The sequence below is a fragment of the Bos taurus genome, chromosome 22, assembly GCF_002263795.3.
Source record: "Bos taurus isolate L1 Dominette 01449 registration number 42190680 breed Hereford chromosome 22, ARS-UCD2.0, whole genome shotgun sequence".
In the NCBI taxonomy this organism is placed as follows: domain Eukaryota; kingdom Metazoa; phylum Chordata; class Mammalia; order Artiodactyla; family Bovidae; genus Bos; species Bos taurus.
In genome coordinates, this window is record NC_037349.1 from 53,338,596 (window position 1) to 53,361,826 (window position 23,231).

The window sequence follows — 23,231 nt, forward strand, 5'->3', positions numbered from 1 at the left end:
GCTCTGCCATTTGCCACCCTTAATCTTTGGCCAAGTGCTCTGACCTCTCTGTGAGCTCCTTGTCTGTGAAGTGGGGATGAAAATGCCCACCTTTGTCAATTCTACTTTGTACCATTTTTTTTTTTTTTTCACATTTTAACAGCTATGAAATTGGGCTCATCTTAAAATCAATTGCATCTTCAGTTCAGTTCAGTTCAGTTCAGTCACTCAGTCGTGTCCAACTCTTTGCGACCCCATGAATTGTAGCACGCCAGGCCTCCCTGTCCATCACCAACTCCCGGAGTTCACTCAGACTCAGGTCCATCGAGTCAGTGATGCCATCCAGCCATCTTATCCTCTGTCGTCCCCTTTTCCTCCTGCCCCCAATTCCTCCCAGCATCAGAGTCTTTTCCAATGAGTCAACTCTTCACATGAGATGGCCAAAGTATTGGAGTTTCAGCTTTAGCATCATTCCTTCCAAAGAAATCCCAGGGCTGATCTCCTTCAGAATGGACTGGTTGGATCTCCTTGCAGTCCAAGGGACTCTGAAGAGTCTTCTCCAACACCACAGTTCAAAAGCATCAATTCTTCGGTGCTCAGCTTTCTTCACAGTCCAACTCTCACATCCATACATGACCACAGGAAAAACCATAGCCTTGACTAGATGGACCTTTGTTGGCAAAGTAATGTCTCTGCTTTTGAATATACTATCTAGGTTGGTTGTAACTTTTCTTCCAAGGAGCAAGTGTCTTTTAATTTCACAGCTGCAGTCACCATCTGCAGTGATTTTGGAGCCCAAAAAAATAAAGTCTGACACTGTTTCCACTGTTTCCCCATTATTTCCCATGAAGTGATGGGACCAGATGCCATGATCTTTGTTTTCTGAATGTTGAGCTTTAAGCCAACTTTTTCACTCTCCTCTTTCACTTTCATCAAGAGGATCTTAGATTTGTTGAAATAAAGCAATTCCTGCCTTGCAGCACTCTGTTGAATAAGGAAGACACACAGAGGTCTGGCCCCTAAGCGGCACTCAGTTGGCAGAAGCAGATGGTGGTGTTGCTCTTGCCATTGTCGTCATGACCACTGTTTGCACATTCTGGGACCTCAGGAAGCCTGGATCTACCTGTACTGAGCAGTGGGGTTATGGTGAAGAATAAGAAACATGGTGGGGTAGAGGATAAAGCCCTCAGGAAGTCTGTGTTAGGGACTGCTGTAGGATTCGTCCATGCAGCGGACGTTTTGTCCAAATACTGCTTGCAAATTATGAGGCCTTCTTGGTGGGCTTACAGGGCCAACCGAGAAAGGTGCCGAGTCGGCGGGCTCTCAGGACAGCCTCGTGCCTTCTGACTCGGAGTTCCAGCCCACGGATGTTTACGCAGCACCCACGTGTGCACAGTGCTTTGCCATCGTGGACCACTTACTCCCGCTTCCCCGGGTCATCCTGCTGCTCTCTCTGAGGGCAGACTCCATCTGGTTACATGTTCCTGTTTGTTGTCTTAAAGATGCTGTGACAGAACTAAGCAGAGAATCTAAGGAAGCAGGGGAACCCATCACAGATGACAGCACCAACTTGCATAAGTTTTCTTATAAACTTGAGTACCTCCTCCAAGTAAGTGACTCCTGCCATGTGTTGCTTTCTGCTCTGTTGTCTCTTGTCTCCCTCTTGGCTGCCTCATCAATACACAGGACGCAGCTCCAAAAGCTTAGTGGAGCTGTTGAGCCCTCCTGGTTAGACTGAAGGTCAGAGCTATCCCCAGCCTCCAAGTGTGATCCTCTGGGGAATCAGATTGTTGCCCCTCAGGATGGTGTTGGGAACTGAGAGCATTCTTCAGAGATTTTGGCTTCCCTGGTAGCTCAGCTGGTAAGGAATCCACCTGCAATGCAGGAAATACCGGTTCGATTCCTGAGTCAGGGAGATCCCCTGCAGAAGGGGACAGTTACCCACTCCAGTATTCTTGCCTGGAGAAGTCCATGGACAGAGGAGCCTGGCAGGCTGCAGTCCAGGGAGTCACAAAGAGTCGGACACGACTGAGCGACTGTCGCTTCACTTCAGAGATGTACGTCCTCTTAATGCAGGTCACAAGGTCTCTGTATAGCAGAGATCTTCACTTTGGGGCAATCCCATACCCCTTTGGCATCCCAGTGAAAGCTATGGAATCTCTCCCCAAACATAGTTATACATACCTGGTCACATCTTTTCCAGGAGGCTGTGGGCCCTCTGAAGACTATCCAGAAGTCCCCATTTTAGAGCCTTGCTCCTCAAAGTGTGGTCATAGACCAGAAACATCTGCATTACCTGGGAGCAAGGCAGAAGTGCCCTCTCGGTTCCCACCTTGACCTGCTGAATCAGGACCTCTGAGGTCAGCCCAGGAAGCTTTCTTGTAACACATCCACTGTATAACCGAGCTTTTATCTGCTCGGTTCAAGAAGCACAGATCTACAGAACCTGCAGATGTGGAAAAATATAGGCAACTACAATAGGTAGGAAGGAAATGGACCAATACAATAACAAAACTTATCTCAGGGTGATGGTATTAGGCATTATAATTTTTTCTTTTCTATTTTAGTTTATTTTATCCAGACCTCCTAACAATGTATGCACATGTTTTATAACCAGAAAAAATGCCATAGAATGCTAGGTTATGGGACGATACCTCTATCATTTGAACACCGTGAGTCTGCACTGTCACCTCCCACCAGAGCGTATGGCGTGAGAGCCCACTGGAGGAGGTGTCGCGGTGTCTCGAAGTCTCACCTGTCATGCGCCTTTTCAACTGGTTCTATTGTTTTACACTGTGGAAGTATTAATGGGCTTTTTTTTCCCTGAATTCACCCATTTTGGTTTGGGTTTTGAAATGACTCATGGCTGACATTTATTTGGGCTTATTCTATGTATATTAAAACAGTACTGAAACTCGAGTTGCATAACTGGGGTAAGATGTCACTAACGCATTTCCCTATGTCGAGGCACTGTTAATAACTCTTCATGTTGCCCTGGAACTTTTCTCTTGCATTTCTTTTCCGTGTGTTAATAGCATCTTTGGAGTCTTCCACCCAGCTCTATGCACAGAGGTCACTTTAGGGGCCTGTTATTCCTGAATCTCCCTGGTCATATGACCTTGAGCTAGTTGCTTAACCTCTCCTAGGCTGTTTCCTCACCTATAAACTGGGGACTAAAACACCCTCATTCATCAGTAAGTAAAAATAATGCCAATAAAGAGCCTCACTCAGTGCCAGGCAACTAAGCAGCTGTTGTCATTACCCATCGTTAAATGGTGGGATAAACAGCAGTGTGTTTGAACGTCCTCTCTCTCCTTTCTCTGCCCAGTTCGATCAGAAAGAGAAGGCCACCCTCCTGGGCAACAAGAAGGACTACTGGGATTACTTCTGTGCCTGCCTGGCCAAGGTGAAGGGTGCAAACGATGGGATCCGATTCGTCAAGTCCATCTCGGAGGTGAGTGAAACAACCACTGATCTCACCTCTTCCCCTCTCCGGCTTAAGCCTCTCTCACAGAAGCCTGCCAGTGAGCGTTTACCACGCCCAAGAGTGGCTGAGTCCCGACTGTGTATGAGACCCCAGCCCACACGTCACCTCACAGGGTGGGCTGTTCACACTGCAGTCTGCTCGTGGTACCCCCGAAGAGATGGACAGCACAGGACACCTTCACCTTTTTTTTTGAAGAATTGGTTTCTTAAAGAAAATCTTTACAGTTTGCTAGGCTACTTTCTCTATGCCCAGAAAACTTAGATTTGAGATGAAGACAGTGTAGTGGGATCTTGAGAGACATTTCTTAAAATGCCAGCAATAAGCAGCTTCCCATATTAAGTTCTAAGCCCCCCAAGAGCAGAATGCCATTGCTTTGCTGTTTTACAAAACTCTGGATCAACAACAACACACATTCTCTGTCTCATCAGTCTAGTCCATTTGTTAGTGAATGACTTTGCACATTAGGGAATCCACCTAGATTTGAGACAGGAGGTTTATACATTTCATCTTTCTTTTCTGTATCTCATCAGTAAGTCTAAGGTCCCTTTAAAACCAGAGCACATGCTCCTTGGCTGGCCTCCCACAAAGGCCACAGGGTCATGTGCTCTGGGAAGGACTCCCCAGCTGTGACTCCTGGAGCCGGGTAGGTTTCCTCTTACAGAGAATGACAGCGTTAGACATGCGGACCCTGAGGGCTGGGCGTCTTCCACCAGCTGTACCTTCTGACAGCTGAGAAAATGAGGGAAGATCCTGGCTCAGAGGAATTGGTTTAACGTCCAGATGTACAGACAAGTCTTGTGAGGTCGTGCCTGGTGGGACACTCGGGTACATGATTAAGTGTTGTATTGCTTCTCTATGTAGTGCAGTGAGTTTTGATTAGATGCTAACAAAAGTTAAGGAATTGAATGATGAAAGTGGACCCGTGATCTCAAAAAGTTCTTAAAAAAAGGCTATGCAGTGTCTTCATTTGCTATACAAAGGAACTATTGTTGTTCCCTTCCCCAAAGGATGTTTAAAAAGACCTTTTAACATAACTCCTTTCACACATATAATGGATTCAGTTAATAGGCCTGACTTAAAATGTAGCCTCAAGTGTTTGCCTTTAAAAAATTAAATGTTCTAAGTGCTGTTACTCTGGCCATTTTATTAATTAGGACAGGCCCTTTCCTTGGGAGCTTATAGACACAAGCTGTTATGTGGGGTTTTTTTTTTTAGATTCAGCGGGACCTGGGTGTGGATGTGTGTGCGTGTGGATCGATACGCTTCACTTCACGATGCCTTGCTCAGCTGTATTCAGCTGCCTGGGTCCCTGGTTGTCACGGCTAAGCACTTTGTTCTCACCTCACTCATAAGTGGAAAGCATCTAGACGTGGGGATGTCACTCTCCCCGAGCTCTGTCGGGACCACTCCCTGTGGACATGCCGTGGTGGATTTTACAAAACCAGTGGGTCAGGCTGCCGCTACCACCTTCATTTCCAAACCCTCTGGCTGTACCCTGAACCCACAAAACTCACATGGAGAAATGTCCTACAGACTGACAGAAATGTCGTATGAGGTTTCACACCTTCTTATTTTTTAAAATTACCTCATATTGTGGTATCATTTCCTCAAGTCAGCGATGAGAAGGCATGGAGCCCTGAGCTTAAAGGTGGTGGGAACGGAGATGTTTACAGCATCGTGAGCATGCTGGTGCTGGAGGCCATACGTCCTGTTTCCTGTCAGCCCAGCGCCGTGTTAGCTTCTTAATAGGATGGAGGGTTGTTGTCATTGTTCAGTCACTAAGTCCTGTCCGACTCTTTGCGATCTCACGGGCTGCAGCACGCAGGCTTCCCTGTTCTTCACCATCTCCTGGAGCTTGCTCAAACTCATGTCCATTGAGTCAGTGATGCCATCTAACCATCTCATCCTCTGTCGTCCCCTTCTCCTCTTGCCCTCAGTCTTTCCCAGCATCAGGGTCTTTCCCAGTGAGTTGGCTCTTCACATCAGGTGGCCAAAGTGTTGGGAGTTTCATCTTCAGCATCAGTCTTTCCAGTGAATATTTAGGGTTGATTTCCTTTAGGATTGACTGGTTGGACCTCCTTACTGTCCAAGGAACGCTTAAGAGTGAAGTGTTAGGACTGTCTTTTGGTTAGACCGCTGCCGCCCTTCCCCAAGCCGCCAAGGTAAACACTTCTGACCTTTGAAGAGATGGGAGGGAATGAGGCTTGGCTGACCCCGGTCAGAGCCAGTGGCTAACAGAGCAGGCGCATGTGGTAAGTTGGCAGGTTTTGAGCTCCTGCCTATCATCCTGAGCGTCTGGGGCTGGATCATCAGGAGCATGAACCCTGATTTGCATACTTATCTCAAGTGTCTTGCTAGGGCCAGGCTCTCTGACCAGCTTGCCCCACCTCTATCACAACAAGCCAGAAACCTCTTTAGAAGCCATGTTTTGTCACTGTGGGGAGAGGTTGTGAAGGCAGGCCTGCACCCGGACCCTCTATCCACCTCAGGGTTATTTGCACCCCCTCCTGCTTCCACATGGGCTCCAGCCAAGCCCCCTTGCCTTTTCTGCTGCCTCTCTTCTCCCAGCACTTCAAAACCCAGCCCAGACATGTGCTAAACAGAGACCATCTCTCGCTCCTCAAGGGTACTTCTGCTATGAGGAGCCCTCCATTTATCTCCGGCTTATTTTCTAAAGATTCCAGATTAAACCAGACCATTTTCATCTCTGACTCTAAACCCAGGGATTCTGAGGGAGCAGAGGAGGAAGAATGACCTTTCAGTAGAATCCACAGTAGATGCTTGAGCCTCTCATGACTGTGTCTTCTATGGCACGTTAGTTGGAGTCCACAGATTATTCTCAGGTAGAGGCCTGCAAGACGTCCACACACTTTAGGCCTTTTTCTCTGAGGCGACGTTCTCAAATGTTTTGTGTTCTTTGAGAGACTTGAGTGAAGCTTATGTGTAGGGAGAACTGGGTGGCATTTTCTGCCCTGTTTCTGTTTTTGCCAGCCATCCTTGGAGGCCTTTGTTTGGAATTAGGCTAACAGCTCTTGGTTTCTATTTTATCTACTTTTTCCAGCTCCGAACGTCTCTTGGAAAAGGAAGAGCATTTATTCGCTACTCCTTGGTGCACCAGAGGTTAGCCGACACTTTACAGCAGTGCTTCATGAACACCAAAGTGACCAGGTAAATGCGTGGCAGTTCTGGCTTTACCCCGCGTGATTCAGAGGTGACCTGAAGGCCCCTCATGAACAGTGCTGGCACTAATTACAGTGGACAGAGAAAGACAAATATCGTATGTCTCTTATGTGGAATCTGAAAAACAGTATGAATGAACTTATTTATGAAATTGTTGAAACAGGCTCACAGACACAGAAAACAAACTTCTGGGGGAGAGGTAAGTTGAGAGTATGGGATTAACACATACACAGTACTATATATAAAGTAAACAACAAAGATTTACTGTATGGTACAGGGAACTATATTCAGTATCTTGTAATAAGCTATAATGGAAAAGAATTTTTAAAATATAGGCATGTACCTATATTGTTGTTGTTCAGTCGCTAAGTTATGTCCAGCTCTTTGCGACCCCATGGACTAAAGCACGCCATGCTTCCCTGTCCTTCACCATCTCCTGGAGCTTGCTCAAACTCATGTCTATTGAGTTGGCGATGCCATCCAACCATCTCATCCTCTGTTGCCCCTTTCTCCTTTGGCCTTCAATCTTTCCCAGCATCAGGGTCTTTTCCAGTAGGTCGGCTCTTTGTTTCAGGTAGCCAAAGTATTGGAGTTTCAACTTCAGCATCAGTCCTTCCAATGAGTATTCAGTGTGGATTTCCTTTAGGATTGACTGGTTTGATCTCGTTGCAATCCAAGGAAGTCTCAAGAGTCTTCTCCAGCATCACAGTTTGAAAGCATCAATTCTTTGGCGCTCAGCCTTCTTTATGGTTCAATTCTCCAATCTGCACTTGACTGTTGGAAAAACCATAGCTTTGCCTATACAGACCTTTGTTCTCTATGTCTCTCTTTTTAATATGCTGTCTAGGTTTGTCATAACTTGTCTTCCAAGGAGCAAACGTCTTTTAATTTCATGTACATATATGTGTGTAACCAAATCACTTTACTGTACTCGTGAAACTAACATAGTACTTGTAAATCAACTATCAAAGAAAATTATGATGCTGTTTATAATACACAAAGTGGAAACCATCAATGTCCAATGATAGAGGGCTGTAAAATTACAGCAAATTAGCTTAAATGGCATAGCATGACATCATTTAAAATTCTAATAAGGAAGTCTATATAGCTGCTGCTAAGTTGCGTCAGTCATGTCCGACTCTGTGACCCCAGAGACGGCAGCCCACCAGGCTCCCCCGTCCCTGGGATTCCCCAGGCAAGAACACTGGAATGGGTTGCCATTTCCTTCTCCAATGCAAGAAAGTGAAAAGTGAAAGTAAAGTCGCTCAGTCGTGTCCAACTCTTCGCAACCCCATGGACTACAGCCCACTAGGCTCCTGCGTCCATGGGATTTTCCAGGCAAGAAGTACTGGAGTGGGGTGCCATTGCCTTCTCCGGTCTATATAGCAACAATGAAAATAATAATATAACGATCAAGGGAAAAGAATGCAAATCTTATTTGTTCTAATGACAACAATGAAGAAATTGCAAAAAACATATAAAAGGATTAGAAAGTATATGAGAACATTACGTGATAAATAAAAGGTAGGAATATGTCATTTTTTAAAAAAATTTTTTTTTGCAGTGAACATTTTTTTTTAACACTTTTCACCAGGCATTAAAGTGTATGAGGCCTCTGAAACAAGTTCAGTTCAGTTCAGTTCAGTCGCTCAGTCGTGTCCAACTCTTCACAACCCCATGAATGGCAGCACGCCAGGCCTCCCTGTCCATCACCAACTCCTGGAGTTCATTCAGACTCACGTCCATCGAGTCAGTGATGCCATCCAGCCATCTCATCCTCTGTCGTCCCCTTCTCCTCCTGCTCCCAACCCCTCCCAGCATCAGAGTCTTTTAAGGAGCCCTCAAACAAGTGTGATAAACTAAAAGATTATAATAGCAATAATGCCAGCCACAGTGGCAGTGCCTGTGTGTGCCACATCCTGGCACAAGCAGAGGCCTCCATCTGTCATCCTCTCCTCCCCTTCCTGACCACCGTCCTTGGCGCACACGGAGCAGGAAGCCCTGAACTGTCACAGGTGAGAAGACAAAGGTCTAGGGAGGTCAGATGCCTCTGTCTGGGCCCCACTGATGCTCAGGTGGGAAGCAGAAACTGGGGTTCAGGTCTCAGAACTCCTAATGCCAGGTGCTTTCGCCTGGTAGATGGCATGTCCTTGGTGCTGGCAAACATGCCTCTCCGCAGAACCACCTGTGGAATCTAACACCAGCGAGCCTGGGGCCTCACCAGAGGCACTGAGTCAGTGCCGGCCCTGTTGGTCTGGGCTCCCTGGAGCTTGTGACAGCAACCAGATGGGGGGCCTTCGGGCCCCTTGTGCCCCTTCCACCCCCTCAGCAGGGGGAGGAGGACAGGACAGAGAGCAGGACTGAGCACGTGGAGCCGGGAGAGGATGTCAGATTAGGAGCCTGTTAGCTGAACCTCTGTGGCTGGCCCGGCTGCCCTGCCCACCTCTGCCGCCCTTCTACCTCTAGAGCTTCTTCCAGTTAATCAAAGGGATGCTTCTGAATAAAAGAAAAACTACTGGGGGGAATATTTTGTTTCATTTTGTGTCACCTTTAAGATTTGTGTAAATGCGTATTTCTCTTGTATGTGCTAAGCTTTGTGAATTCATGTGAGTTGAAAACCTTTGCACATTTGATTTGAAGGTTGTTGTGAGGTTTAGTCACAGCTGTCATAAACTGACTTAAAGTGTCTCCCAGTTCTCAGAACTCAGCCACATAGCTCATTAAACTCATCAGTGTTGTCTCTTTAATTCTTACTGTTTCACATGAAGTAAAACAGCCACCACCTCAAAGTGGAGATATTTTGTTCTTTGACTTTTTTAATACATGTCTGGACAGAAATTAGCAGCGAGTTCAGTGTCCTGTATTGCATTCTCCAGAAGGGATAGAAGACAAGATTTTCTTATGAAAAGGAAGTGTTCTTTCCCTTACAACTGCCCTTTCCTGGATGGTAATTCAAATTTAAGGTTTCTCACATTCTTTGGGGGAATAGATAAGATATAAATAATAAACAAATAAGCATCTAGTTCATTTCAGTGATTCCTTGAAGAAGAGTGAGTTTAAGAGTTACATACTTCAGTGGTGAAAATCACACTGGGATGTGTATCTTTCTGTCTGTCTTTAATTAACTTAGTACCCTGAGTTGCAAGTTAATGAGGCAAAGCTGTGCTAGGAGGATGACTAAATGCACTCTTCCATTATCCTTATTGTTCCTGTACTTGACCCCTTTCCATATTTTTCTGCAGTGACTGGTACTATGCAAGGAGCCCCTTTCTGAAGCCAAAGCTGAGCTCTGACATCGTGGGCCAACTTTACGAGCTGACTGACGTCCAGTTTGACCTGGCATCACGGGGCTATGACCTGGATGCTGCCTGGCCAACGTTTGCCAGGTACTTTGAAGAATTAACTGCTTGGTTGAAAAGAGGGGAAAGAGGTGTTCGATTTTGAAGCTTGCCATCAGTCCGCTCAAAGCAGTTTTGCTAATGCAGTAAATGACCTTATGCTTGCTCATTTTACAGACTTGGTTGCATCGTGACTAGCGATAACATCTGAAGGCTCCAGCCTTAAACTTAACCGAGTTGGTTAGGCGGTATGAGTCAGTGGAGATGCATATGCAAAACCCAGGGTTTTCAGATGTGTTAAGGAACTCAGTGTGGGAGCAAAGTGGAAGCAAGTGGGCTTTTCCCAGTTGTGTTCTCCTAGATACAGTTATTATCATGGACGCCAGTGAGAGGGATAGAAAGCTCATCGCATAAGGGTTGTTGGAAAGTTTGCTTTGCTGTGTTTTCTTTTCCTACACCAGCACAGCGCCCACACAACTGCATTCACACAACACCCATTTCAGGAGTGAGGTGCTGAGGAAACAGGCGCAGAGAGCGGAGGGACTTGCCCAGTGCCACACAGCTGGCAAGAACAGGGCCAGGGCACCAGACTCGAGTTCAACTCAAGCCCAGCACTCTTCTTTTTTTTTTTTTTTTTGCTTTCTGTAAAAAAGGTGTGTTTTGTTTTTAATTCCAATTTTTTGAATTTCTTATGAGGGACTTCTTTCTGTGGAGGAAGAAGTACTGACTATAATGGAACCCATATGCCAACTACTGGGGCTTAAGAGCCAACATTTTTGCCATATTTACTTCACACGTCCTTTTTAGAATGGTCCAATTTTAAAATCATTACAGAAAAGTTGTAAAAACAGGACGCAGTGCTCATCTGTCCTTCACCTCAGTTCTCTAGCTATCCGTGTTGTACTACAACTGTTCTTATCATTCTCTTTTCTTTTGACATTTTTTGGCTGCACCTCATGGCTTGGGGATTCTTAGTTCCCCAACCAGGGGTTGAACCTGCGCCTTTGCAGCAGAAGCATGGAGTCTTAACCACTAGACTGTCAGGGAATTCCGTATCACTTTTTCGCCTTATGTAAACGTGGTTTGTTTACATTCTAATTTGAGAATATGTTACAGCCCTGATTGCCCTTTACTCCTAAGTATTTCATTGTGTATTTCCTTAAATCAGGGACATCCTTTTATACAACCTCAGCACAATTGTTAAAATCGGGTAATTGACACTGATACAATACTGCTATCCAATCTACAGAACATACTCAAATTTTAAGAATTATGCCAGACACGTCTTTGATCCAGTCCAGGATCACGTCAGTGAATTGTCAGGGGTCTCTAGTCCTTATTCATCTGGGATAGTTTCTCTTCTTTGTTGTTCATAGCATAGACATTTTTAGAAGTAGAGGCCAGTTATTTTGTAACTTACTCCTTGATTTGAGTTTGTCTAGTGTATTTTCCTATTACTGTATTCAGATTAAGCATTTGGGAGAAATACCCCAGGCGTTGTGTCCGTCTCGGCGTATTGTACCCAGAGGTTTCATTACTAGTGAGGTTAACCATCATCGTTTGCTTATGCTGCTATCAGCCAGGTTCTCCTGAAGTTTTGTTTCTCTCTTTGTAATTAATATGTATCTTATTGGAAGACATTTCAGACTAGGTTTTTTTTTTTTTTCTCTTTTATCCTATTTCTTTTAAATCTCTCTCCTGTTAACATCCATTGGTAAATCTTTCCTGAATCAATTACTGTCGTGGTTATCAGAGTGATTTTCTGAGTCCATTTTTCCTTCTGCATTAGTAGTTGGCATTCTGTTTGTAAAGGAAGATCTTTTCTTTCTTCTCCATCAGTTTATTCATTTGCTTATTTATAGCGGTATTGACTTGTGGATTCTTTTTGTATTCAATAGGTTATATTCATCACTGTAATAATTTTAAAGCTCAAGTTATCTCATATTAGGCCAGTCAAAGCCCCTTCAAGCTGGTTCTAATACCTTTTTTTTTAGGAAATAAAATATAGATTCAAACAAAGCCCCACCCCATGGCCATCCTTTCTGATCTCTCCCTGTCTAGAAGTAATTACAACCCTGTAGTTGATGCGTGTCGTTCCCAGATATTTTTGTGTTTTACTGTGTGTTCTCATAAATGTATATATAGTTTTATTTTATATATATATATTTTTTGCATTTGCATACATTGAATCGTGAAGTAGCTATTCTTTTGCAACTCGCCTTTTTCATTCCACTTTGTTTTTGAGGTTTTTAGCCAATTGCACAGGAAGTTCTACAGATGTGGAATGGGACTGGCAAACCATGGCCCACAGGGCAGTGTGTGACACACCTTTATTTACCACCGTCTATGGGTCTTCTTTCAGGCTGCGGTGGCAGACTTGAGTTGTTGTGACAGAGCCCAAGGCTTACAAACCAAAAATACTCACTGCCTGGCACTTTACAAAACAGACGACCAGTGCGTGGCGTAGTGTTCCTCTGTGTGAGTAAAGAGGCTCTCTGTCTCTCCGGTGATACAGAGTCAGACTGGTTCTGCTTTCTCCCCTATGATACACTGCCGAGAGCACCCGCACGTCACCTCACACACGTACGTGACTGTCTTCCGGGTAGATGCTGAAAGTGCAGCGCTGGGTTGTGGAGACTAACAAGGTGCAAAATGCAGCAATTGTAGATTAAGGGACAGATTCTGGTTAAGTGAAAGTACCTTTCATTTGCAGTGACTAGTGCCATCAAATAGAACTTCCCGCAGTGTAGAAAGTGTCCGGTGTGGTCACTTGAACCAGAGGTCTTCCCGCCGCATCACCCGTGTAACATACTGTAAAGCAGTGACCTCAAGGCCCAACGCACAGTGTGACCTCTGTTTACCAGACTGACTGCTGCTGGTTCCTCACTGGCAAACGAGTAATGGCTGGCACCAAAGTTTCTAGGAAAGCTTAAATCTCAAACTGGGAAAATAGTATATCGTTCCTTTTTGACAGTGGGAGCAGAGCCACCATGCTTAGACTTCAGCAGTGGAGTCCAGCTGGCACAACCAACCTGAATGTGTGCTTTGGTGGAAATTGTTGGACTTTGCCCCCTTACTGTAGCCAGGTGGGCATCACCCCTGCCACCACCTGGTTGCCAGTTGACAACCAAGGCCTCCCCGAGTGTGTGTGTGTGTGTGTGTGTGTGTGTGTGTGTGTGTTTCCTGCTCTGATGCAGGCGTGTCTGTTCTGCGGCCCCACAGGAGGACCCTGGCCACCAGCTCTTCCGCTTACCTGTGGAGACCACCCAGCCGAAGCTCAAGCATGAGCAGTTTGGTGAGCAGCTACCTGCAGGTAATGCCAGAAAGGCTGGGGCCTTCCTGTCTGTCATGTCCTTGCCCCGCCCAACTCGGGACCTTTTCAGACACCTGATGTTCCAGCCCCAAGCCGCATAATCCCTCAGTCCTACCCGCTGTTTCCTAGAGTCCAGGTTTTTACAACCAAAAGGAGCTTAGATCTTTTAAAAAGCAAGTTATTTTTTAAAACTTTTTGAAGTGTTTTAGAAGAAGTGATTTAGCACTGTGGTTAAAAGTGGCAAGATCATATTCTGACTGTCACTTGCCACCTGTGTGACTCTGGGAAGGTGACTTACCTTCTCGAAACTTGAGCTCTCTCATCTGTAAAATGGGATCATAACAATTATCCCAGCCCTTAAGATGGTTGTAGGAAGTAGACAAAGGTATGCACGTACTGTGCTTGAGGGCTTGGCGCAAGCCTAGTGCTCAGTGAATGCTAGTGGATAAGGTCAGTTTGGTTAATTTTGTTATCTATGTGAATGGAATGTATCATATAGTTTAATGGGAAAGAACACAAATTATTCAGCAAAGCAAAATAAAGAGTAATCAAGACAAGAAGCATTCAGAGTAGCATCTTTACCCCATTTTGTGATATAATCGCAGCAGGAATTGTGGGTACAGTGCAGTGGGTGAGCAGTAGTTTACATATAACTTAATTTCTCTGAGAGCGAACATCCACTGTGTTACCGACACTAGCAGCGGTGGGATGGGAAACGTCGATTCTGGGTCTCGGGAACTCATGCGTGTGGCATTGCATCATGGTTTTAGGATGTGCTGCTGACCTTCTCTGGCAGCTGCTTTGAGCAAAGGAGTTCTAGTCCTCCGAATAGCTCCATAGACTTTAGGTCACCTAATTGCTGTAGTTTTCCTTCTGTTCGCATTAAATTCTAAAGCTTGACCAAACAGCTGTGTAGCTTCATCCCCAGGCCACTTATTTTCCATGTTTCCGCCCAGACTCAGGAGATGGCCTCCAGCCTGGACCTGAGCAACCCCTTAAACAGCGAGTCCCTGGAGGGCTTCGACGAGATGCGGCTGGAGCTGGACCAGCTGGAGGTGCGGGAGAAGCAGCTGCAGGAGCGGATGCAGCAGCTGGACAGAGAGAACCAGGAGCTGAAGGCGGCCATCAGCCTGCAGGGAGAGCAGCTGCAGGTGGAGAGGGAGAGGGGCCGTGCCACCGCTGAGGACAACAGTCGCCTTGCGGACATGGTGGCTGCACTCCAGAAGCAGTGGGAAGTCACCCAGGCCATGCAGAACACCATGGTGGAGCTGCACACGTGCCTGCAGGCCCTCGAGCTGGGGGCTGCGGAGAAGGAGGAGGATTACCGCTCGGCCTTGCGGCGGCTGGAGTCCTTGCTCAAGCCCCTGGCTCGGGACCTCAAGGCCACCCATGACTCCCCGCACAGGAGGAACCAGGACATCCCCGCGGCCAATGTCCTGGAGCAGCTGGCCGCAGCCGAGCAGATGGCCGCTCCCGCTCTGGATGCAAAGGAGAGGGAAGAGCGTGTCTACAGTGACTCGGCCCTGGAGACCCAGGAGCTGGCGGTGAGGCTCCAAGCCTTGGAAAGCAAGAATCCCCGCATCCAGGAGCTCAGCGGGCAGCAGGCAGTGCAGCTGGAGCCACTGGCCGGGGAACTGCAGCTGAAGGAGGAGGCCCAGACCTGCCTGGAGCGCCTGGTGGAGGAGACAGCCCTGCTGCGGGATGAGCTGTCCTGCAAGGGGCAGGAGGCAGCCCAGCTCCGGCGCCAGCTGCAGGAGTCGCTGGGCCACTTGGGCTCCCTGGAAGAGGAGCTCACGGAAGCGAGGCGTGAGGCGCGGCAGCGGCTGGAGGAGAAGGAGCTGCTGGAACAGGAGGCCCGCTCGCTGACACGGCAGCTGCAGCTCCTGGAGACCCAGCTGGCCCAGGTGAGCCAGCACGTGAGTGACCTGGAGGAGCAGAAGAAGCAGCTCATCCAGGACAGGGACCACCTCAGCCAGAAGGTGGGGATGCTGGAGCAACTTGCTGCACAGCTAGGCCCAGGTCTGCCCGACGAGGCTGAGACGCTTGAAGCTCTGAACTCTGTCCCACAGCAGGCCTGCGAGATGCCAGAGGAGGAACAGCGGGGCCTGCGGGAGGGACAGACAGACAATCCCAGGGTGCACGGGACCGGCATGGAGGACCAGCTCCAGCAGGCCCACAGGGAGCTGGAGAAGGAGCTGCAGAATGTAGCTGAGCGCAACCACATTCTGGAGGAGAAACTTCAGGCCCTGCAGGCCGATTACCAAGCGCTGCAGCAGCGGGAGGCGGCTAGCCAGGGCTCCCTGGCCTTTCTGGAGTCAGAGCAGACAGAGGCAAGCATGTGGGCCCACATGGCAGAGAAGGAGGCTGCCCTGCAGAGCAAGGAGGCCGAGTGCCGGCGACTGCGGGAACAGGTGGAGCAGGGCCAGCAGCTCGCCGAGGCCCGGGATGGGGAGCTCCAAGCTCTTGCAGGCCAGTGCCAGCAGCAGACCCAGCTGATTGAGACCCTCAGGGCAGACGGAGGCCAACAGGGTCTCAGCCCACCTGAAGACCATGCGCCGCAGGAGCTGGCCGTCCAGCTGGCCCTGTCTCAGGCACAGCTGGAGATCCATCAGGGGGAGGCCCGGCGACTCCAGGCCATGGTGGTGGAGCTCCAGGCCAAGCTGCAGGCCGCCCTGGGGGACCAGGAGAAGGTGAAGAGCCAGCTGAGCGTAGCTGAGACTGCTCTGACAGAGCACAAGGCCCTTGTGCAGCGACTGAAGGAACAGAACGAGGCCCTCAACAGGGCCCACGTCCAGGAGCTGCTGCAGTGCTCTGAGCGCGAAGGGGCGTTGAGGGAGGAGAGGGCCGAAGAGGCAGAGCGGAGGGAGGAGGAGCTCCAGATCCTGCGGGAGGAGCTGTCCCGGGTCAGGTGCAGCTCCGAGGAGGCCCATCTGGAGCACACTGAGCTGCAGGAGCAGCTGCACCATGCCAACATGGACACGGCAGAGCTTGGCATCCAGGTCTGTGCGCTGACTGCGGAGAAAGAGCGGGTGGAGGGGGCGCTGGCCCACACCATTCAGGAGCTGCGGGAGGCCCAAGAGGCAGCCTCCAGGGAGCGGGAGGGCCTGGAGCACCAAGTGGCAGGGCTGCGGCGAGAGAAGGAGAGCCTGCAGGAGCAGCTGAGGGTGGCCGAGGAGACAGCTGGCTCGCTGCCTGGTCTGCAGGCCCGGCTGGCCCAGGCTGAACAGCACGCCCAGAGCCTCCAGGAGGCCTCACGCCAGGAGCTCGACACCCTCAAGTTCCAGCTGAGCACCGAGATGATGGACTACCAGAAAAGACTGAAGGTAAACCTCCCCCAGCCGTTTGAGCTGCACCCACCCCCTGCAGCAGGGCCTGGTGGGCCCGAGAGTGAGTGGGAGGCGCCTTGGGCCATGTGGCCCGGGAGTGTCCTGTTGTCACAGCCCACAGAGTCCTTGTCGTGCGAGAGCCTGTCAGGGACCCAGCACCAGGGAGGGTGCCTTCACTCAGACATCTGATGCCATTGCAGACAAGTTGGGCCCACACAGAATCTGTTTTTGTAATTAGCAGCCAACGTTTTAAGAGCAAGTTGCTTGTAGCTTTAGTTCGGGGGCTTCTTTTGAAATCTTAGGAGGCCTGTAAGCCTGTGCCCTCATTCCTGCATGGCAGCAGGAGCAGGGTGGGAGTGCCTGCTGTAAGGAAACATGAGGCCTCTGGTGTTTTCCTTACCCTCGTTTATGTACTTGCTGTCCAAGCCCTGTGGGCTTGTGAGTTCCTGACTGCCTCAAATCCTGTCCCTGGATTCTCTGTCCCTTCAGCTGCCTTCTGATAACAGTGCAGTTGTAATAAACCAACTCAATTCATTTTCACAAGACCCTTGGGGTAGACGAGCTTATGTGTGCCCTAGACTGCACGGGGGAGAAGGTTAAGAGTGAGGACACAGGCAAACAGCCGGGGCTTCGGCCTCTGATGCTCGTCACGTGTCTGTGTGCTTCTGGGCCTGTGCGCTCTCAGCCCACTGCTCTCGCTCAGGCAGCTGCTGCCTCCCCACAGATGTGCCTCCACCCTGTGTCGCTCCATCCCGTGTAGCTCCACGTGGCTCATGCTCCACCTTCCCTCGTAGAAATGAAATGCTAAGCTCAGAGGCCAAGCTAAATCTCTTAGCTTGACAGGACTGTATTACCAGTGAAGCCCAAAGCTTAATTTAGTTTGAGAGAAAGAGAAGTGGCTTGTTTTTACCCACTTGGGTGAATGGGGCCGAAGGAGTCCCAGAACAAGGACCCCACTTTTCTGATCCCTTTCCCATCCTCTCAGACCTCCAGTGAAGAATGCAGGACCCTCAGGGGCCAGCTGGAGGAGCAGGGTCGGCAGCTGCAGGCCACCAAGGAGGCCGAGGGGAAGCTGAAGGTAGGCCCGAGCCCTGGGGCCCAGGGGAGGTGCTCCTGCCTGCCTGAGCAGGGCCCGGCCCCTCATCCACCTGGTCATCGTACTCCCTGGCCGTGGGCCTGTCGGGGAGGGAATCTCACTTGTCTCTCACCGGACCATCAAGAGGCCTCCCTGCGGGAGATCCAGTGTCCCCTAGACACCCAAAGTCTGTGTCATGGCCCTGCCACTCCCTGAACACCTGGCTGGAGCTGCCAAGTGTGTTTTTTTATACCACCCCCCACCTTGTCTTTGGAGAAGGAAATGGCAGCCCACTCCAGTATTCTCGCCTGGGAAATCCCATAGACAGAGGAGCCTGGCAGGCTACAGTCCATGGGACTGCAAAGAGTCAGACACGACTGAGTGACTACCGCACACACACATCCGCACGTGTTCTCCAAGTCAGTGAGTCTGACCTGAGCTGGAGCAGGGGAGGCACTGAAATCTGTCTTCAGGGCTGTGACATTTTTCAGAAACCCCCACACCCTACAACCACACCTCTATCCCCACCCTGGAGCCCCTACACCCACCACAACTGGCCCTAGTTGATGCTCAAGGGACATAGTTACAAACGGGAATCTGTCCTACTCCACACACGTACTAGTTCTTGGCCTCTTAATCTTAAATGAAAGCCCCTCCCGTTAGAAGTGCGCCGGCCAGATGGGGTGGAGTGAGCCAGTCACCGTGTGGTACCTCGCACGGCTTCTGCAGCCAGGCGTCTTCTCCCTGCTGTCCTGTGCCAGGCCGCCCAGGCGGACGTGCAGGAGAAACTGAGCTGCACCAGCAAGCACCTTGCCGAGTGCCAGGCCGCCATGCTGAGGAAGGACGAGGAGGGGGCCGCCCTGCGCCAAGACTTGGACAGGTTAGTTACACAGTCTGCCCGCGGGGCCAGTGGGAGAGTCCGCACGGAAGGGGCGGGTTTGGTCCAGTCGTTTAGAAAGTCAGCCACTCACTCAGCTTTAAAAAGTCCTTTTGCAAGAAAAGCTGTAGACCCAGGGAGTGCTTATGTCGGAAGCATGCCACAGAGCTCCTTGGCAGTTGGCCTGTCACAAGCCTGTAGAAGCTGCAGGGAACCTTTCTCTTAATCCATTGTCGTCTCTGGGGGGCATATTTCAGTTCAGGAACTTCATGCTTTGGTAAAAATCAAATGAAATAAAAATTGGGCAAGTGTCATGATACTAACAACAGCAAACATTTAAGCCTAAAATGTGGCAGGTACCATTTTAAATGCTTGAAATCTACTTGCCTATTTAATCCTCCCAACGGTCCTGTGAGGATGGTATTATTATTTATCCTATTTTATAGAAGAGAAAAATGTGGCTCAGAAGAGTGAAGTCGCTTTCCCAGGGTCACAGTGTGTAAGTGGTGATGGCAGGACTAGAACTTAGAACATTTGGCTCCAGAGTCTTTTTCTGAACAACTACCTAAAAATATATAGACAGATAGTTTTGTGTTTTATTATATTTTGTTTTGTTTGGGGGAACTGGTTTGTGAATTATGTGTGTGCACGTTTTCCCCAATATGAGTTTTGACCTGAGTTCTTCATCAATGACAGGCTGCGGGGTTAAGTGTGAGGTTCTCCCAGCTCATCCAGGAGTGAGCGAGCGAGCCAGGGAGCAGGATCAGCTTGTCTTCTGATGCTCCACAGACTCTCTGGTGCTGTGTCTGTGGAGAACACGTCTTGCCGTCACCCTTTCGTCATCATTTCTTTTAACCTTAAAATATGGCCCTCCCTGTGTCCAGCCCCAAGGCTGCCGCGTCTTCAGACCTGGCAGCCCCGGAGTTGTGCATCATCAGCCCACCACCCAGCGACGGGGCCAGGCTCATCCTGCAGGGATCCTGGCGCCGGATTGCATGTGTGCTCCCAGCAGAAGCAGACACATCAAACTTCCCTGAGGCTTTAGCTTTCCCACCCATCTCCTACCACCTGCTTCTAGGCCTGCCCCAGGCTCAACGGGAGATCCAGACCACATTGGATGCGTAGTAGCCTAGATGTGTGTTTCCTCTCATCTGACTGTCCTTTCAGAGTTCAATTCCTGTAGTACTCTGGCTGCCCTTAGCCAGGTCATGTTCGTGTGACAACTTAAATAGAACCTCCTAAGTTGGTGGTATTTTTTTTTAATGCTATAACTGTGTGTATATCTATGTGTCCCCAAGATCATTCGGTGGACAGTGTCTCGTAAACAGCCTGCTGACAACTTTTTGCTGGACATGGCAAGGCTGGAATAGATACAGATTGATTGGTCAGGTGCAGCCCTCTAGTTTTATGGAGCTTTTGTGAATGCCTTGGTTCATAAACCATCCTTGGAAAGCCACTGCCTTAGGGGACTAGTGAGCTGAATGAGAAGTGGGCAAGGATGGGCAGACTCTGGTTCAGCCAGCCCCTCTCATAGCCTGAGACTCTGCAGTACCCAGAGCAGGATTCCGTAGGCCTCGAAGCCTCAGGTTGAACTCCTGGCCATTCAGAGTTAGTGCCTGCTCTGTGCCCAGTGCCACACCTCATGTGTAGAGTCCCAGAGAATCGTGGGGGACAGATGCTCCTCTGCCTGGTCACCTCCAGGAAGCTGCGCCTCAGTTCTTCCTGTTCTGACTCCTTTGTCCTCTGCATATCCACCCCCCGTCACAAACCCATGCACCTCACCCATTGGGCTCCTTTCACAACCTCAGTTTTCTCCAAAGAAAAGTGGTACGGAGTTTGACCCACCTGGGGTGCTCCTAGTGACCTGAGGTCAACCTCCTTTCCCGAATGTCCCTTGTATTTGTTGTGGGGTAGCAATGTGTGAAGAGTTTGGGTGTGTGAGAGGAGGTTTGAAGGCTTGAGGTTTGAATATACACCCTGTGAGCAGAACAGTGCAAGGGGCTCCCCCAAGACAAAGGCTGGTAGGGCAGCGGGACTGCTTATTAGAGGCTGGGGTTAGCCCGGGGGAAGGGGGAAGCTGGAAATAGTGGGTGATGAGGACTACTTACCACTCCTCCACCAGGACCCAGAAGGAACTTGAAAGAGCCACCACAAAGGCCCAGGAATATTACAACAGACTCTGCCAGGAGGCGGCAGAAAGGGAGAAGAATGACCAGAAGATGCTCGCTGACCTGGATGACCTGAACAGAACCAAGAAGTACCTGGAGGAGCGGCTGATAGAGCTGCTCAGGTGAGTGTCGGGACAGACCAGGGGCCGGGGGCTTCCCCTGAGCTTGGCTTTTCTTGAAGGAAGTGTGACTCTCCCTGAAGGGACTGTTGCAGGGAAGTGGGCCCTGTCTGCTTGTGTTCTGTTGTAAGGGCACACACACATGAACAGGGTCTACTTAGGCCCTTGGCAGCCTTAAAAGACAGGATTTCATTGTTCCCACTAGTGTGCGTCTGGTTTGTGTTTTCGAAGTGCTGCGTTAATTGTTTTCAAACTCTCCATGTACTCAGCCACAGAGTGACAGTCAAAGATGATTAACATCCTCAGGGACTTCTCCACTCCCTTGCCCCTCTCTCAGGAGTCCTTTTCTCCTTCTCCTCCATCCGACTCTTCCCAGCGCTCGGGGCCCCAAACTCCAGTGCATCAGGTAGCAGCTGTGTGCTTCGTCACTCAGGCAGCAGACAGTGGTGTGAATGTGCGAGCCGGGCTGGAGGGGCTGAGAAACCAGAGGGCAGGCTGCGCTGCTGCTGGCACGTCCCCTCACTTCAGAGAAGGTAGAAATCTGGATTCTTATGTGAAATTGGTCTGAGTTTTAAATGTTGGCAAGTCATTCCAAAAAATTTATAAAGCTTTTTGTATGGGTATCTTTCTGTTTTGGCTGCGCCCTGTGGCTTGTGGGGTCTTAATTCCCTGACCAGGGATCGAACCTGTGGCCCCTGCAGTGGAAACCCAGAGTCTTAACCACTAGACCTCCAGGGAAGTCCCAGAAGTTTTCAAAAATACAAAGGTAGATAGCAGAATGCGCCCCTCGGTACCTGTCACCCAGCCTCAGCATTATGCTCATGACCAAGTCTTGTGTTTCCTGGAGTCCTACCCATTTCTCCCACCTCCTCAGACTGTTTTGAAGCAAATCCCAAACTTCCTGTCATTTTATCCACAAGTATTTTGGTATGTGCCTTCCTAACACTGGGACTGCTTATTTTAAACAACCACAGTATCATTACTATGCTTAAAAATTTACTAATTCCCAGTGTCATCAAGTATCTAGTCATTTTGAAATTTTTCCAATTGCTTTATAATTTTTTCTAGTCAGAATCTAAATTAGATCTGTGTGTTGCATGGTGATACGTTTCTTGGATCTCTCTTACTTAGGCATGGTTTCCCCACCATCTCTCTTCTTTTCCTTTGCAGTTTACTTTTAAAGAAAGCAGGCCATTTATCTGGTAGAGTTTCCTGTAACCTGGGCTTTGCTGATTACATCTCTATAGTGTCATCTAACATGTTCTTCCCTCTTTGTGTAGCCTATAAATTGACAGTTATAACTAGAGCAGTGGTTCTCAACCCTGATGCAAATTGGAGTCACTAGGGGAGCTAATAACTAAAGTAACACTCAGGTCTGGACCCCACCCAGACCAACCAGAGTGGAATTCTTGGGAGTGAGGTCCAGGTATCAGTGAGCAAGAGTTGAAAATCCCTGCTCCACTAGACGCTGGCTCAGACTCAAAGTTTTGTCCAAAAAACTCCATAAAATTGGTTTATAGTTTTGGGTCTTTCTTTCAAGAACCACATAAAATCTGGTTAGCCCTTTCTTTACAGTGTCAGCAGCCATGCATAAGCGATGCCTAAATGTACTAATTCATTTGGGGTTGCAAATTGGCAATAATAAATTTTGACTAATTTGGAAGCTTGAAAACTCTGCCCATGTGCCATCAATTTGCAGACTAGGGACTCAGCATTTGTGACCTCTGCGTTCACACACCTTCCAGAAGTTTTTGTTGGAAAAGCCCAGGTCCTGACACAGTTGCCACGTTGCCAGGGTCTGGGCGCCTGGCCTCCCGGGGCCAGACAGAACAAGCCGTGGCCCAGTTTGGAGAACGATGCTGATCACAAGAAATGAGTCTTTCTGCTTCCTGACAATGTCAGGCATTCCTGAAAAGTCCATGTTCTGGTTTATATTTCAGGGGAACAGTCTTTGGTTGACTTGGAGTCCCTGACTGATGAGAGTGCCAGCTTCTCTCAGGGCCTGGTGGCTCTGGTGTGGCTCTCAGTCATCAGTGGCTCACATGTTGCCAGGGCCATTAATTATTACTTAAACCGTAAAAACAAGAAGGGTCCCAAACATACTGAAGATTTGGGTGGGCGGTATATTCCTGGTTATCTGGCTCACAGCACACTGGCTGTCGTGTACTTGTGGCAGCACGTGACAGCCTAACCTCCCAGTGGCCGTGTACACGGTCATTTAGACCCCTGGGCAGCTGGTGACCCTTGTTAGTGCTGGCAGGTCTTTGCAGTTGCCAGAGCCTTTTATGGACCCCACAGGCCCCCATACCTTCACATGTGTGGTGTCAGATCAGGACCCACACACTGGGGGACTCCTGCTGAGTCTGGAT

At 49.1% G+C, this 23,231-nt stretch overlaps 1 protein-coding gene across 4 annotated transcripts in view; it reads left to right on the forward strand.

Annotated features, from left to right (window-relative positions):
* The window catches only part of FYCO1 (FYVE and coiled-coil domain autophagy adaptor 1), a 103,351-nt gene that overhangs the window by 37,618 nt on the left and 42,502 nt on the right, over positions 1-23,231 (forward strand). For all 4 annotated transcript variants that reach the window (XM_059880183.1, XM_005223113.5, XM_002697098.7 and 1 more), the window contains 9 exons: positions 1,482-1,588; positions 3,308-3,433; positions 6,528-6,634; positions 9,889-10,032; positions 13,207-13,297; positions 14,254-16,620; positions 17,609-17,701; positions 18,460-18,578; positions 20,698-20,865. In XM_059880183.1, the coding sequence (XP_059736166.1) occupies positions 1,482-1,588; positions 3,308-3,433; positions 6,528-6,634; positions 9,889-10,032; positions 13,207-13,297; positions 14,254-16,620; positions 17,609-17,701; positions 18,460-18,578; positions 20,698-20,865 (3,322 nt within the window). The remainder of the gene's footprint in view (positions 1-1,481; positions 1,589-3,307; positions 3,434-6,527; positions 6,635-9,888; positions 10,033-13,206; positions 13,298-14,253; positions 16,621-17,608; positions 17,702-18,459; positions 18,579-20,697; positions 20,866-23,231) is intronic.